Genomic DNA, 15,259 nt, shown 5'->3' on the forward strand with positions numbered 1-15,259 from the left:
GGTAACTTGTAAAATACCCAAATGATTCTTATAGGGACTTTATATATGACACATATCCTTGTTTACAAACAATTACGCGATCCCCTTCCAAAAGATAATTTAGTCATTTCACAAGTTAAAATCAATTTTTTAGTGAGAAAATTTCTAAATTTATTTATTAACTGCAATTTGAAGATACTTTCTCAATAAACATAAATACATGATATAAAAAGATAAAAATATAAAAAGGAGACTTTCATGATAGAAACTGTCTTTAACTACTAGTATATTAGTCATTAGATTAACTTTTTTAACTGTTTGTTTCATAATTAGATACATAAGTGTCAAGTGTCGTAAAGTTTTATCATGAAAGCTTACAAATCAGATTGTTGAAAATAAATCTAACAGCTAAAATAATAATTCTTATCGATAGGAAAAAAGAAACAGTAGAAACTGTAAATATTTCCAGTAAAAATTAAAATTATAGGCTAAAATGAAACAAAAGCTAAAGTTGAAAGACCATTTATAAAATTAAACCTTTATTTATTTGTGTTTTGAGAGTTTTTAACTTTTTTTAGTGTTAAGAACGGTTATTTTAGCCGTTAAATTAAGCTCTTAATGCATAGATTTCATAATGTGAACAGTTCCATATGAAATGGGTGAAAAATTATATCAATAAATAAAACAAGAATTCCTATTGGTATTAAAACAATGATAATTTAATTCTACTACTTTTCCCCCTTTCTACCAATAACTACGTCATAAAAAAATAAAAATAAAAAATAATAATAATAATAAATCCTCCTAAGTTCCGACGAAAATCTTATCATCTCATTCTCCTGCCAACTGAAAAACAACACAAACTCGAACAAACACACCAGCATACATCACCGTCTTCTCCAACTCTCCCGCTATGAAACTCAAACCTCAACACCACCACCACCGCCATTAACCCAAACCACACAACAACCTTAACAACATAAAAAACAACTACAATGGCGGCCTTTACAGTCACGAAATTCTCGGAGCTTCCACTGAGGAACTCACTTCCTCTGACTTCTCACTCTCACTCTCTCAACCTCCTCATCTCCTCCTCTTCCCCAAACCCCTCCTTTCACATTCTCAAGACCTTTTGCTCCGTCAAGACCACCGAGCGTTCTTCTTATCCTTGGAAGGACCAAAACCCTAAGCCCTCCTCCTCCTCCTCCTCCTCCTCTCACAGACACAAACCTCCATCCGCTCCGTGGCTCAACAAGTGGCCGCCGGTCGAATCGTCCGACCGGAAAGTCGCCGAATCAACCGACCGCGATAGAACTGATCGACCGGATACCGTCGGGTATGTGGACAGAGACCGAGGGCGTAATGCCATTGAGAGAATTGTTCTTCGCTTACGGAATTTAGGTAATGAATGCACTTTGAGATTTTGCACTTTTAGGAATTGTATTGAGATTATTTATGTTATTTCATTTTGATAAAGGATTATCATGTGTGTGCTCAGAATTTTTTTTTCTTTTTTTTTTTTTTTGTCTCGGTAATCATTAGTCTCTTTAAAGTCTAGCTTTGATTGATTTTGTTTTAATTAATTTATTAATAGTCTCTAATTTTAGCTTGTTTAGTAATTTCTACTATAACCAACTCCAGACCTACTTCTCAAATTCTGCTGCCCAGCAGCAGCTTTTAGAATCAGCTGGACAAAAACGGGGTTTACCAAAACAATCTAAAAGCAATCTCCAGTCCCCACCAAACATGTGAAATGGGCCCGAGTGTTTCTTGATTATGTTAAGCACTAGAAGACTTCCGTTCATTCTTTCTTGGTCCTGCGTCATTAGGGCTTGGTTCGGACGATGAGGATGAAGATGACAAGGAAGGCGATATTGGCTTGGATGGTCAGGATGCAATGCCGGTGACAGGAGAGGAGAAGCTGGGGGATCTGTTGCGAAGGGAGTGGATTAGGCCAGATTTTGTGTTGGAAGAGGAGGAGAGCAAGGACGATTTAACATTGCCATGGGAGAGAGAAGAGGAGGAGAAAGGTGTAGACGAAGGGACGAGAGAGTTGAGGAAGAGAAGGGTGAACGCTCCAACTTTGGCTGAGTTGACGATCGAGGACGAAGAGCTGAGGCGGTTGAGGAGAATGGGGATGTTTCTAAGAGACAGGATCAGTGTGCCGAAAGCAGGGCTTACACAGGCGGTTCTTGAGAAGATTCACGACAAGTGGAGGAAGGAGGAGTTGGTGAGGCTTAAGTTTCATGAGGTGCTCGCACATGATATGAAGACTGCACACGAGATTGTTGAGGTTTGTTATATTTTTTCAATTTTGGTTCTTTCTTTTGTGTGTGATGTTGTTTCTTTATTGCAACTGATATGAAATAATAACTAAAAGAGTGTTCTTTTTATAGGTTTGAATAGAAAATTTGAACTGAAATTTAAATTTTTATGAGAGGAAACATCGTAGTAAAAAGGTTGATTTATGATTCAAAGCTATGAAAAGAACGGGGCCTAAACTATTTGATGCATCTCCAATTCATTACTTTGAACAATGTGAACGTTGTTGGCTTGCTATCACTGGAATTAATAAATGTCACTGGAAATATCAGCAATGTTGACCAGTAGAAGTTTAACGATTGAGTTGGGATACTCTTCTCATCTCGAGATACTTTTTTCTTCCTTTTTTTTTTTTGATGATTTACCTTGCGTGTGTATTTTCTTATATGTTTCTTGGTGATTCTTTCAATCTTCTTTCAATGTTTACCAGAACGTGATTTGAGCAACACAGTTTCAACCATGTAAGGAATGTTCTTAAATGGATTTTGTTATAGAAGTGGCAGATACGAGAGATTTTTTTCATTTTCTTTTCTATTGGATGCCTGCTTTTCCTTCTTTACGTTTTCTTTTTCTTCGTTTTAAGTAGTGTATGTCATGAAATTTTTAAGATCCCACGTACTTGATGGCCTCTAAGTTTTAGCAGGGTAGTCTGAGGCCTTCCATTGATGCAAGTTAAAATACAATAAGGAACTTTTTCCGTGGGTTATAGCTTTTTTTACATCAATGTTTATATTTCCTGGTGATGTTAGGAAATAAATTGCATGAAACGAATGGTGCTTTTAGATGAACAGTAGGCTATTTCTGGGCTATTTTGTCCCCCTTCACGTGCTTGCATACTTACAGATGTTATATTTCTTAACTTTCACTACTTGTTATTTGATCCTTTTTTTTAATAAAAAAATACAAGTGACAAATACAAGTGGGATATTTAACTGACTGCTTGTAGTGATGTCAGCGTCGGACAGGAGGACTGGTTACGTGGAGGTCAGGAAGTGTTATGGTTGTGTACCGTGGGAGTAACTATGAAGGGCCTCCTAAAACCCAACCAGTTAATAAGGAAAGAGATGCTCTTTTTATCCCAGATGTTTCTTCTGCTGAAAATTTCCTGACGAGAAGTGGCGATAGTCTGACTTCAAATGCTGAAAAGAGTGAGACGCCTGTGAGAAATCCAGTCTCCGTTCAGAACATGACAGAAGAGGAAGCTGAATTTAACAGTCTACTGGATGATTTAGGTCCTCGCTTTGATGAGTGGTGGGGTACAGGAGTAATTCCGGTTGATGCTGATTTACTTCCCCCAAAGATTCCCGGATATAAAACACCTTTTAGACTTCTTCCCACTGGAATGAGATCACGTCTGACCAATGGAGAGATGACTAATTTGCGGAAAGTTGCCAAATCACTTCCTAGTCATTTTGCCCTTGGTACCTTTCTATTCTACGAGTCCCCTTTGTTTAGCTTTTTGGATTATATAAAGCTCTGACATGAAATTTCATCCTAAACTTCTTGATTAAGGGAGAAATAGAAATCATCAGGGGCTGGCAGCTGCCATTATCAAGCTTTGGGAGAAAAGTTTGGTTGCAAAGATTGCTGTCAAACGAGGCATCCAGAATACAAACAACAAACTGATGGCAGAGGAGCTAAAGGTAAGCAATATATTGGTTCTATCTAAATACATTGGCATTAATGTGTGTGTGTGTGTTTTTTTTTTGTTTTTTTTGTTTTCTTGTTGTTATAGTTTCTATATTTGCTTACTTCTATGTTGTGTAGACTAGTCTACTATATTGTGACTATACATTCAGAATTACACATGCCTATAAGCAATACAATTGATTGCTTTTCCCCTGTAATTTCTGTTTGAAAAACTTCATCCTCATTTGAAAGAAAAATACTTATTCAGTTATGCTTGAATTTAGATGTGCTTAAACAAGTTGTGTAAACATAAATGTATTTCGTATTGTTAAGTCCTAATCATTTGCTAAGTATCATTAGAATTTCACCTCTGAAGCAAACTTCGAATGCTCGATAAGTAATGGTTACCAATCACATGTTGTGACATTTCCTGATGGTTTGGAGCATTATTAAATAATGCTAAGCATTATCGGATAAACAAAGTTTATATAGGTTGTTGAACATTTTCTCTTTTAGTTTTTAGGGTACACTATGGTCTTTCAGTTGTTGCTTGATCAAGCCAACAACTAAAACGTCCTGTCTTAACTTTGCAGAACTTAACAGGTGGTGTCTTACTGCTCAGAAACAAATACTACATTGTCATATACCGAGGAAAGGACTTTCTCCCAACAACTGTAGCTGCTACTTTGGCTGAAAGACAGAAATTAGCAAAACAGGTTCAAGATCTTGAAGAGCAAGTGCGGGTTCAAGATATCGAACAGAAAATGCAAAAGAAAGCAGTGGATTCAGTTCCATCAGGTGAAGAGGAAGGGCAGGCACTTGCAGGTACATTGGCTGAGTTTTATGAGGCTCAAGCCAGATGGGGAAGAGAAATAACTTCTGAAGAACGTGAGAAAATGATAGAAGAAGCAGCCGTGGCTAAGCATGCTAGACTCGTCAAACGAATTGAGCATAAAGCAGCTGTTGTGAGTATTCTCTGTGTTGGCATTCTTACATGATAGTTTACCACTCAAGTCACAGATACATGACTTTGTTTCAAGGAAAAAGACAAGAAACTTTGTTTAACATTAAACTCTTTATCAGGCCCAAGCGAAGAAGCTCAGAGCAGAGAAACTCTTGGCTAAGATAGAAGCATCCATGGTTCCTGCAGGTCCTGATTATGATCAGGAAACAATTACTGAAGAGGAACGGGTTATGTTTCGCAGGGTCGGTTTAAGAATGAAAGCATACTTGCCTCTTGGTACGCAGTGCTCAGTTCTTGGAATGAAGGTATTATTCTTTTTGCTGAAATACTAATGTTTTTTTGTACTATAATGTGCAGGAATACGTGGCGTCTTTGATGGCGTCATTGAGAACATGCATTTGCATTGGAAACACAGAGAACTTGTTAAACTAATAACAAAACAAAAAACCCTTGCGTTTGTGGAAGATACAGCTAGATTATTGGAATACGAGAGTGGGGGAATTCTAGTGGCAATAGAAAGGGTTCCCAAAGGATTTGCTCTTATTTACTACCGTGGAAAGAATTATCGGCGACCGATTAGCCTGAGGCCAAGAAACCTTTTGACAAAGGCAAAAGCATTAAAGCGTTCAGTGGCCATGCAGCGCCATGAGGTTTTTTCTTCTATATCATTTTTCTTCACATGAAAGCTAATTCTTTTATATAAATCTGTCACATATTCCTCATTTCCCATAAATTTGAAATGTATCCTGTAGGCCCTCAGTCAGCACATATCAGAATTGGAGACGACCATAGAGCAAATGCAAGATAAGATTGTAAGTGATGCCTTTGTCTTGCTTTATTTGTTTATTTTGTCTGGTCATCAGATCACTACACAGTCTACACTCCTAGACAACTTAACTACATGTCAAATTCAATGTCCTCGTAATTGAACTTCCACAGATATTGTCTTTAAAACTCGAATTCTAAACTTAAATCAGCAAAATGACATGTCAAATTCAATGTCCTCGTAATTGAACTTCCACAGATATTGTCTTCTTAAGATACTGCCCAAGAAAGAAAGTGTATTTTAACCTAAATCCTCTATCTTTACGACTGAGTGGTGTCATGATTAGTTCAAACTAAAGCAAGAGATTTTTTCATCTGAGTCTCACGGTGCCTTCTTAAATTATGATAAGAGTAACTGAGAGGCTTTTTTTTTTTTTTTTTTTTTTCAACCTTTATGCTCGCTGACATCGAATATTTTGGCGTGGGATTGGAGACTGTCTTTTGTAGCCCCTTCGTCTCTTCTTTTATATTTGTGTCAGTGTTCTTAGTTGGAACCATATATTTTTTCCTTTCTGCTGGGAAGTGTGCTTAGTTGGAACATTTCCATATCGGTTGATGTTTCATAATGAGTGTTATCCGTAGGTTGCTTCCAAATCTGGACAGGATGAGGGTAGCTGGAGCACCGACGAGAACCTGAATGATAATGTCTCAGAATTCATCCAAGTGAGATGTTCTGTTTCTCTTTACCTTCTTGGTTGTCTTTATTTTCTTGTCCCCATTGCCTTGTAAATCTGCCCTTCACTGTGGGATTGGATCGCTTGGATTGGGGGGGTTTTGATTTTCAGCAGCTTGGGGACTCCCAGAGTTATTTTGTTATTGCAACAAGAGGTTTATTCTATGGTTCCCATTTGCAGAGTGAGAATGATGATGCATTCGAAGATTCAGATTATAATGATAGTGATGAAGAGATCAATTGGGAAGATGAAGAAGATGAAGAGTAAAAGCAAGATTTGGAAAGCACGATTGCTTTTGCAGCGAGGATGGTAGATGACAGAAAGGACTTCAATTGTTAGACAAAAAGACCAGATCTGGTTTTACTTGCGTGACTGCTCCTTATCCAATTCTTTGATTTGATTAGTTAGCTCCGACTTTATGGGATGGACTCGGCAATTTACTTCAAAGACGAACGCCATAGAGAATAAACTAGAAGAGGAAGCTTCTCGGAGTTCATTAGATGTTGGGATGTGCGATGAAATTAGTAAATCTTTGTATTTAGATAGGATGGGGATTATTATCTTCTTTTCGCATGTGAAAGTAAACGCCATGTATTTTATTTGCTCCTCTTTAACATTGTTACTGTAATGCTTAAAGCTTACACTTGTTTTTTTTTTTTTTTTTTTTTTTGCTTGAAAGCTTAAAGCTTACTTTCCTGTAAAAAGGTTGAGAAAGAGATGTTTTACTGTTCACTTTGGCTCGTATAAAATTTTTGGAGAGAAAAGGCTTGAACATATCAGCATTTTGCAATTTTACATTAAAAAGGTAGTTAAGCCTAATAATAATAATATTATTATTATTATCACATATAAAAATGTATATTTATTAGTGCTATAAAAAGATTTAAAGACGCTTACAAGTTTAATAAGCGAGGCCAATTAAGGTTATTAATTTATTCTCCTTTGTGTTACATTTATCTGATATCTTGGATTAGGATTTCCAAGCTGTGGTAGGAAGATCCACCAGGGCCAACACTATCAGTTGGCAATTTACAAATCCCATCAATTGATCTCTCAAACTCAACCCTTTGAGTTTCCATAAATTTCTTCATTGTCCTTTCTATTGTCCACCCATCAGTGGCCTCCAATTCCACCCCAATTCTCCGCTCCTCGCTTACCACCCTACTGGTTACGGTGCAGTCGGCATGTTTAGGTGGCCGACAGATGAGCGGAACTCTGGCCATAATACTTTCCAAAACAGAGTTCCACCCACAGCATTATGGCGTAGCACCCGCTCTTGTGGTGCCCACGCCGCGACGTACCCTGTTTTAGTAGGGCCCATAACAAGCTCTTGAGGAATCACATTCCCATGATCTCCATCCCCTAATTTCCTTTCCTCTTGTTGCTATGAGAGAATTAATTACTAAAGATTTTCTCTATATTGTAAATTCCTGTAATTAGTGTAATATCCTTGTAATTAGTTGCAATTCCCTGATTCTAGGATAGTTTCCTATTTTTGTGTTTTGGGTAACTCTGGGCAATGTCCAATTTTGTGTATAAATATTCTTTCTTAATCAATGGAAAGCAAAGCCATTGTTTTCTCAATATTCTGATCTCTATTTCAACATGGTATCAAGAGCCTAATCCTCTTGGGCGTATTTTTTTTTTTTTTCCAGCAAAACCACCGGTCTCCTCAATGGCTTTTGAAGCGAACCCTCCTTCCACCAACGACCAAACTACGCCATCAGTCTCCTCAATGGCTTCTGATGCGACCCACTCTTCCACCAACGATCCTATCACCATCCAAAACTCTCAGGATCCTCAACATCCCTTCCTTACAATCAATCTCTCCAATATCACCAAATTGTCATCCACCAATTATCTCACATGGAGCCTTCAAATCCAATCTCTTCTTGAAGGTTATGATCTTCATCACTTTATTGCTGGCACTCATACTCCACCACCACCCACCGTCACTGTCAATGGTGTTGCATTCTCAAATCCGGCATACACTACCTGGAAGCGTCAGGATCGTCTCATATTTAGCGCTCTCCTTGGTGCTGTCTCCGTTTCACTGCAACCGCTTATTGCTCGCACCACCACTTCCCTTGATGCATGGCAAACCTTAGCTAATACCTACGCCAAACCATCTCGTGGTCATATTAAACAATTGAAGGAACAACTAAAGCGGTGTAACAAGGGATCAAAATCAATTAGTGAATATATGCAGGCGATAAAGACTCGCGCCGATGAACTTGCTCTTCTGGAGAAGCCCGTTGATGATGAGGATCTTAGTGATCGGGTTCTTGAAGGACTCAGTGATGAGTACAAATCTGTCATTGATGCGATTAATGCCCGTGACACGCCAATTTCTTTTGCTGAACTTCATGAGAAGCTTCTCAACAAAGAAGCATCCCTTCAGACCGCTTAACCATCTTCTCTATCACTACCAGCAACGGCAAATCCCACAGCCTTCCGGAATCGTCCAAATTGGCGTCCACCAGCCACCAATCCACAACAACCAGGCCCTACCTCTACGCTTTCTCGTCATGATCAACGCCAACCCAAACCTTATTTGGGTCGTTGTCAAGCATGTGGCATTCAAGGATACACTGCCAAACGATGCCCGATGTTTCGGCTTGTCACTAATCAACAATCCCCGACACCTCGTCCTCAAGGCTCTCAGGGATATCGCCCCTCCACACCTTGGCAACCACGGGCCAATCATGTTGTTCTTGGCAACAACACTACTCCTACTTGGCTGCTGGATAGTGGAGCATCTCACCACGTTACGTCCGACTTGAGCAATCTCTCTCTTCATAGCCCGTACCAAGGATCTGATGATGTCATGATCGGCAATGGATCGGCCCTTCACATCACCCATCCCGGTTCTACCACCATACCTACTTCCTCTCGCACCTTTACTTTAGAACACGTCCTTTGTGTCCCCTCCATGCAAAAGAACTTAATTTCGATTTATCAATTTTGCACTAATAACCATGTTTCTGTTGAATTCTCACCCTCTGCTTTTCAGGTGAAGGATCTAAACACGGGGCAATCCTTTTGATGGGTGAACCTAAGGATGGCGTATATGAGTGGCCGACCACATCCCCTTCAATTACATCCTCACCGTTGCTTGCTTTTTCCAGTGTCAAGACCACTTCGTCCGAGTGGCACTCTAGACTAGGTCATCCATCTTTTACTATTATGAAAAATGTTGTTTCCAAGTTTTCTTTACCATTGTCTAATCCGTTATCCTCTTCCACACATTGTAATGCCTGTTCATGTAATAAAAGTCATAAAATTCCATTTTCTTCTTCTACCTTAACCTCATCTCATCCACTTGAACTTCTCTTTTTTGATGTATGGACCTCTCCTGTTTATTCTGTTGATGGGTTTCAGTACTATGTTATTTTTGTTGATCATTATACCCGGTACATTTGGTATTATCCACTTAAACGGAAATCCCATGTGTATGATGTCTTCGTGCGCTTCAAGGCATTAGTCGAAAACCAATTTAAGCACCGAATTGTTACCCTCTTTCAGATAATGGTGGCGAATATAAAGCTCTTGATAGTTTTCTCTCCACCAATGGTATATCCCATCTTACTACACCACCCCATACACCAAAACACAATGGTCTTTCCGAATGACGTCATCGCCATATTGTTGAAACCGGTCTATCCCTTCTCACTCATGCATCGATGCCTCTAACCTATTGGACTTATGCCTTTGCCACTGCTGTATATCTTATCAACCGTATGCCCACACCCACACTACATCTTTCATCTCCTTTTGAAAAACTCTTTGAGTCAAGATTGGCGTATCCTCTGGAGCTCCATCTTGAGGGGGCATATTAGAGAATTAATTACTAAAGATTTTCTCTATATTGTAAATTCCTGTAATTAGTGTAATATCCTTGTAATTAGTTGCAATTCCCTGATTCTAGGATAGTTTCCTATTTTTGTGTTTTGGGTAACTCTCGGCAATGTCCAATTTTGTGTATAAATATTCTTTCTTAATCAATGGAAAGCAAAGCCATTGTTTTCTCAATACTCTGATCTCTATTTCAACAGTTGCATCAGATCCGGCCGTACAACCAATAAAAATGGATAGCCACTATTGATTAGAGGCGTGCCAAAACTCCAGGAGTTGGTGATACGTAGTTTGCATTGTGCTTCCAAAGTTGACGTAAAGGACTGATTTCGAAGGCTGCGAATCCAACCACGCTAGGCAGCTCTCCTCCTCTTTCCAAAGACTGCTGTTGGAGCGATAACTAGTCGCCCCGGCGACAACGTGAAGAGGTCCAACTGTGTATAATTTGCCAAAGAGATGGCCGAGATTAGGAATAGATACGTCGTCAAATGAGAAATATCAACCACTTGATGTCCATCCGATGCATGCACTATGGTTATTTCGTATTTCCCTTTTTCTTTTCGTATGATTTTACTTACTATACCCGCCGATGTAACATTATAAACATTATTGTTACTCTTGCTCCCGTCGTGATAAATCTGACCACTCCGTCAGGATAAAGCTCGAAGCATGAAACCTCAAATGAGAGATACGGCGTTGAGAATGAGACCTGAAGCTCGAAATTGAAGCCTAGGGTGACTATGTTTTGACGTGAAAAAGAAAGGTAAGTCATCTGATCTTCGCAAAAGGCCTTCCAACCCACCAGGCACACTGTTAAATGATTCTTCATTCATGTCATCTTCATCTGCACGTCATGAAATATATTTCTCTTCACTCATGTCATCCAAATTCACTTATATTGAATTTGTCTTTTATTTTATCTCGCTTTAATGAAGATCCCTCAAGTTTTCTAATTATCACCCTTGCACATATTTTTTCAAAGAAATTTCAATTATACCTTTTATTTTGACTCTTAAATATAATATTAATATATCAAATAAACAAAAAAAAAAAAAAAACAACTATACTACATAAATTTATAAGAATCTAAGCTTTAAACATAAAATTTAATTATATTACAAGTTTAGTTTAAACAAAATTACAAATAGATAAATTAAGGTAAAAAAAAAATTTATTTCCTTATAATTTTAGTTAAAAATTTTGGTTTAATTCACGCTCTCTAGAAAAAGTTTCCTGACTCCGCCACGGAACACACGTATATATGTTTGCATGTTTGTTACCTAACCTGCAAAAGGAAGCACGCCTTTTCCGACAAGGTTGGGGAGAGCGCTCCGGTGTCGGCCAAACGGCGGTGGTTTTGGTGGGTGTTCACGAAGGTGACATGGAGGCCTGCTTGGCTGAGAAACTCTCCTAAACATAACAAGGGCTTGATAACCTTGAGTTGGGAAGGGAAATATTACTACGTGAGGTTGTTGAACTAGCTGATCATCCATATTTTAGGCCTTGTACACGAAAATGTAGAGCACAAAATCAAGGGGATTAGTCCCAATATATAAATCTCACTAAAAATTGTAACTACTTTGATTATTTGTGCAATAATGCTTAAAATATTCTATAGATCATGCTTTTGGGAAGAAAAAAAAAAAGAAAAAGAATGACAAATGTGAAAGAAAAAAAATGCCCCAATTAAAAAAATAGAGAATTTATTTTTAAGAGTGCATGAGTGTAGGCCTTTATCATTTACTCTAAATTAATACCTTTTTGTTAGTGTAATTATTTGATTAAAAAAATTATGAATCAAAGAGTAAAGAGTAAAAATTCGGATCCATACATTTTTAAAGAATATTTGTCAAGATTGTCTATGCAATTATTTGTCTGGTCCATCAAGAAAGAAATAGAAATTATTTTTTAGAGGGAAATGTCATAATCACGAGTTTATAATATGGTGCCATAAATTAATCATGCTTTTGGGAAAGAAAACTACGAGCAAAAATAACAAATATGAAGAAGAATAAAAAAATTGTCAACTACAACTAGCTACTTTGACTATTGGTACAAGCTATTATTTGTCTGGTACACCAAGAAGGAAATATAAATTATTTGTTTGGGAAATGTCATGAATCACGTTCTACGCCATATTTAGAACTATTCTTAATTTATGTGTATTTTTTGTGAAAAAAAAAATACTGTAATGAGTCACGAACTATAATTCAAACCATGACACGAATTCTCATATCAAACACCAAGATTCTGTAATCTTGCTTTTTGGAAAGAAAAACACGGATAAAAATAACAAATATGAAGGAAAAGAAAAATAAAAAAATCATCATTGTTTTGATTATTAGGCTCTTTAAAGAAGTATGGCAAATCTTTATTAGCATATTTATGAAATTAAATTAAAGCCTTATTTTTTTCACAACTCAAGTTTTATTGCTATAATGTTTTCTCTCACAAAAATTTAAATTCAACTTTTTTATTACAGTGTCTTTCTCTCACATACACAACTTAAGTTTTTAACTTGAGTTGTAAAACAAACATACTCAGATTGCAGATTTTAAAACTATTTGACGTAAATAGTAATTTACTATGTAAATATTTTATTTACAACTAGAAAAAATAATTTGTGGTAAAAAATCTTTATTTACGTGAAAAAAAAATCTTTTACTAGTCGTAAAAAGAAAATTTACAATAGAAAAAAAATCTTTTTACTAACCGTAAAAAGAACATATACACAATCTACTATTATTTACTTTAAATAATTTTAAAATCAATTATTTACTTTAATTATTTACTATAAATATGATATTTACTCCGTTCTCTCATGTTTATTTAGAATTATCAAGCATATCCTTAACATCATCATACTAGTACGTTGATATTTAGTAGTATCGTGTTGGGACGCAAACATTTAGAAACTGAAGACTGTCGATAACCTACCGTCATACTAGTGGTATAACGTTGTGATGTTAAAAAATTTTTGCAACCGTCTATATGCTGTACTCAAATTTCTTTATAGTTGCAGGCTGCAAACAGTTGTTATATCTTGGCGTGATACAAAAGGTGGTGTTGAAGATTAGCGGCCGTAGTACTGGCGCGATCAACCGTAGTACTGGCGTTATCGACCGTAGTACTGTAGGATTTCTCTTCAGAATATTTGATAGAAAAAATACAACAAAATCTATTAAAAAAACAAAAGATGCATGTCGACAGTAATTGGAGTTAGATTGCAAGGTGTGATTGTGCTAAGAAAGAGATCTATCTTTAGATAAGAGCTCTAGCACAGAGAATCTTAAAAAATTAACCCAACAGTTAAAAAAATATAGATACGAGCTTTAGTACAATCTGCACAGAGAATGTAATCGTTAAAAATTAATCAAACAGTTAAAAACAATAGTTCCTGCTCAAAAGCCTTTCCATAGAGATTCTCAACCTTTTGTATCTCATGTTGTCTTACTTGAGACCTGTTAAGCCACCTATCAGGCTGGTCTACTCTAGGAAAATAGGCCAAAAGGGGAATACGTTGGGTCTGGGGAGGGAAGTGGAAATATGAGAAAGGGGTGCTGAGGTGGCAAGTTGGTTACGGGCTGGAGGTGGCAAGTTGGTTACGGGAGGGTGTGTTGGGAAGTATTTAGGTGGTGTAGTGGCCTGGGAATTGGTGTCTGTGAATTGAAAAATTTTTGGACAGACCGTGGGAGGAAGGAGAACCTCGAATTCTCCATTGTTCATTTTTGCTTTCTGTTTTATTTTCCATCGCTCATTGTTGTAAGAAAACTTCTCTCCAGAGAGAGAGTTGAGAGTGAAATTAATAAAAGAAGCTAGACTCATTTTTAAGTTTGCCTCAATACTTGTTGTTATAATCTAAAAACTACGCAAGAACCTAACAATTTGGTATCAGAGCGTAACGATCCATGGCGGACGCTGCCGACGAACGAGCTTCGGAGGAGGGGATGACGCAGCTGGAACAGAGACTGGACATGTACTTCGAGGCGCTTCAGCTTGTAGAGAGGTTGACAGAACCTCTTCCCCAGCTCTAAGACGACGTGACCGCGATCGGAACGCAACTGGGAGAAGTGCAGGGAACGGTACGGCAGTTGGATAATCTTTTCCTCCGACAGGAGGATCTACTACAGCGAAACCCACCGCCACTACCACCGCGATTCGAGGCGGGCCCGGCACGATTTCATGACCCACGACGACTGGCCCCCTACCTTCGACCAGCGTCCCCACCACCACCACTATGAGATGACGAACCCAGGCGGTATGGGCATGATCTACATCCAGAGTCACCGCCGCTTCCCAGGGGTCGGGTAGAGCATCGGGGAAGAACGTTGGAGATGCCTCTGTTTACTGGGGCGAACCCACATGGGTAGGTACTTCAGGCTGACCGGTATTTCACCGTCAATGAGGATGAAAGGGTAGTGGTAGCATCAGTTTGCATGGAGGGGCGGGCTCTGGGCTGGTTCCAGTGGGCGGATGCTCAATATCTGTTCAGGTTGTGGAGGGACTTGAGGGCGGCGGTGTTGCGACGATTTGGGCAAATGAGGTAGGTGGACCCGGTGGAGCAGCTCATTGCTCTCCGACAGAAGGGCATAGTGGCAGACTTTCGAGATGAGTTTGAAGCAACGGCCACCCAAATGAGGGGGATTCCTGACGCGATTTTCAAAGGAGCCTTCCTTCACGGGCTCAGAGAAGACATCAGGGCTGAGTTGAAAATGCATCGACCCAACAGTCTATACGACATGATGGACCTGGCCCATCAAGTGGAAGCCCGCAATGAAGCAGCGGATCGGGTCAGGAGATACCGGATGGGTCGTGGGCCTAGGGTTGACGCGTGGAATCGGCTAGGGGGGCCACATGAGGGCTAGATTTTTCTTCTCCCACTCCAGAGAGCAACCTTTGATCCAACACAGAGGCTACGGCAGGTGGACACGGGTCACGGCTGGGAACGGGGTTAGGAACAAACCCAGCTACAGGGGAGTCATCGGTGTTCTGACGGTTAACGGAGGAAGAG

The 15,259-nt window shown here is 38.7% G+C and overlaps 1 protein-coding gene and 1 pseudogene across 1 annotated transcript; one reads left to right on the plus strand and one right to left on the minus strand.

Moving 5' to 3' along the window:
* The first annotated feature begins 827 nt into the window (after positions 1–827).
* On the plus strand, positions 828–7,033 carry LOC21402871 (CRM-domain containing factor CFM3, chloroplastic/mitochondrial). The gene is made up of 10 exons (XM_010096444.2): positions 828–1,380; positions 1,809–2,272; positions 3,257–3,722; positions 3,814–3,944; positions 4,524–4,895; positions 5,014–5,170; positions 5,252–5,544; positions 5,647–5,706; positions 6,302–6,382; positions 6,574–7,033. The coding sequence occupies exons 1-10, from the start codon at positions 975–977 to the stop codon at positions 6,658–6,660; spliced, it is 2,517 nt and encodes an 838-aa protein (XP_010094746.1). The 5' UTR covers positions 828–974; the 3' UTR covers positions 6,661–7,033.
* Positions 7,034–7,346: 313 nt separating this feature from the next.
* On the minus strand, positions 7,347–11,741 carry LOC21402873 (annotated as a pseudogene).
* Between the last annotated feature and the right edge of the window lie 3,518 nt (positions 11,742–15,259).

The sequence above is a fragment of the Morus notabilis genome, unplaced genomic scaffold (genome assembly GCF_000414095.1).
Source record: "Morus notabilis unplaced genomic scaffold, ASM41409v2 Scaffold2035, whole genome shotgun sequence".
NCBI lineage: Eukaryota > Viridiplantae > Streptophyta > Magnoliopsida > Rosales > Moraceae > Morus > Morus notabilis.

Excerpts from the sequence above, each read along its gene's own strand:
- LOC21402871 (XM_010096444.2), top strand. The coding sequence starts at position 975 with ATGGCGGCCTTTACAGTCACGAAATTCTCGGAGCTTCCACTGAGGAAC. Across the intron at positions 1,381-1,808 it reads TCTTCGCTTACGGAATTTAG|GGCTTGGTTCGGACGATGAG; the intron begins GTAATGAATGCA and ends CTGCGTCATTAG. Across the intron at positions 5,545-5,646 it reads TGGCCATGCAGCGCCATGAG|GCCCTCAGTCAGCACATATC; the intron begins GTTTTTTCTTCT and ends TGTATCCTGTAG.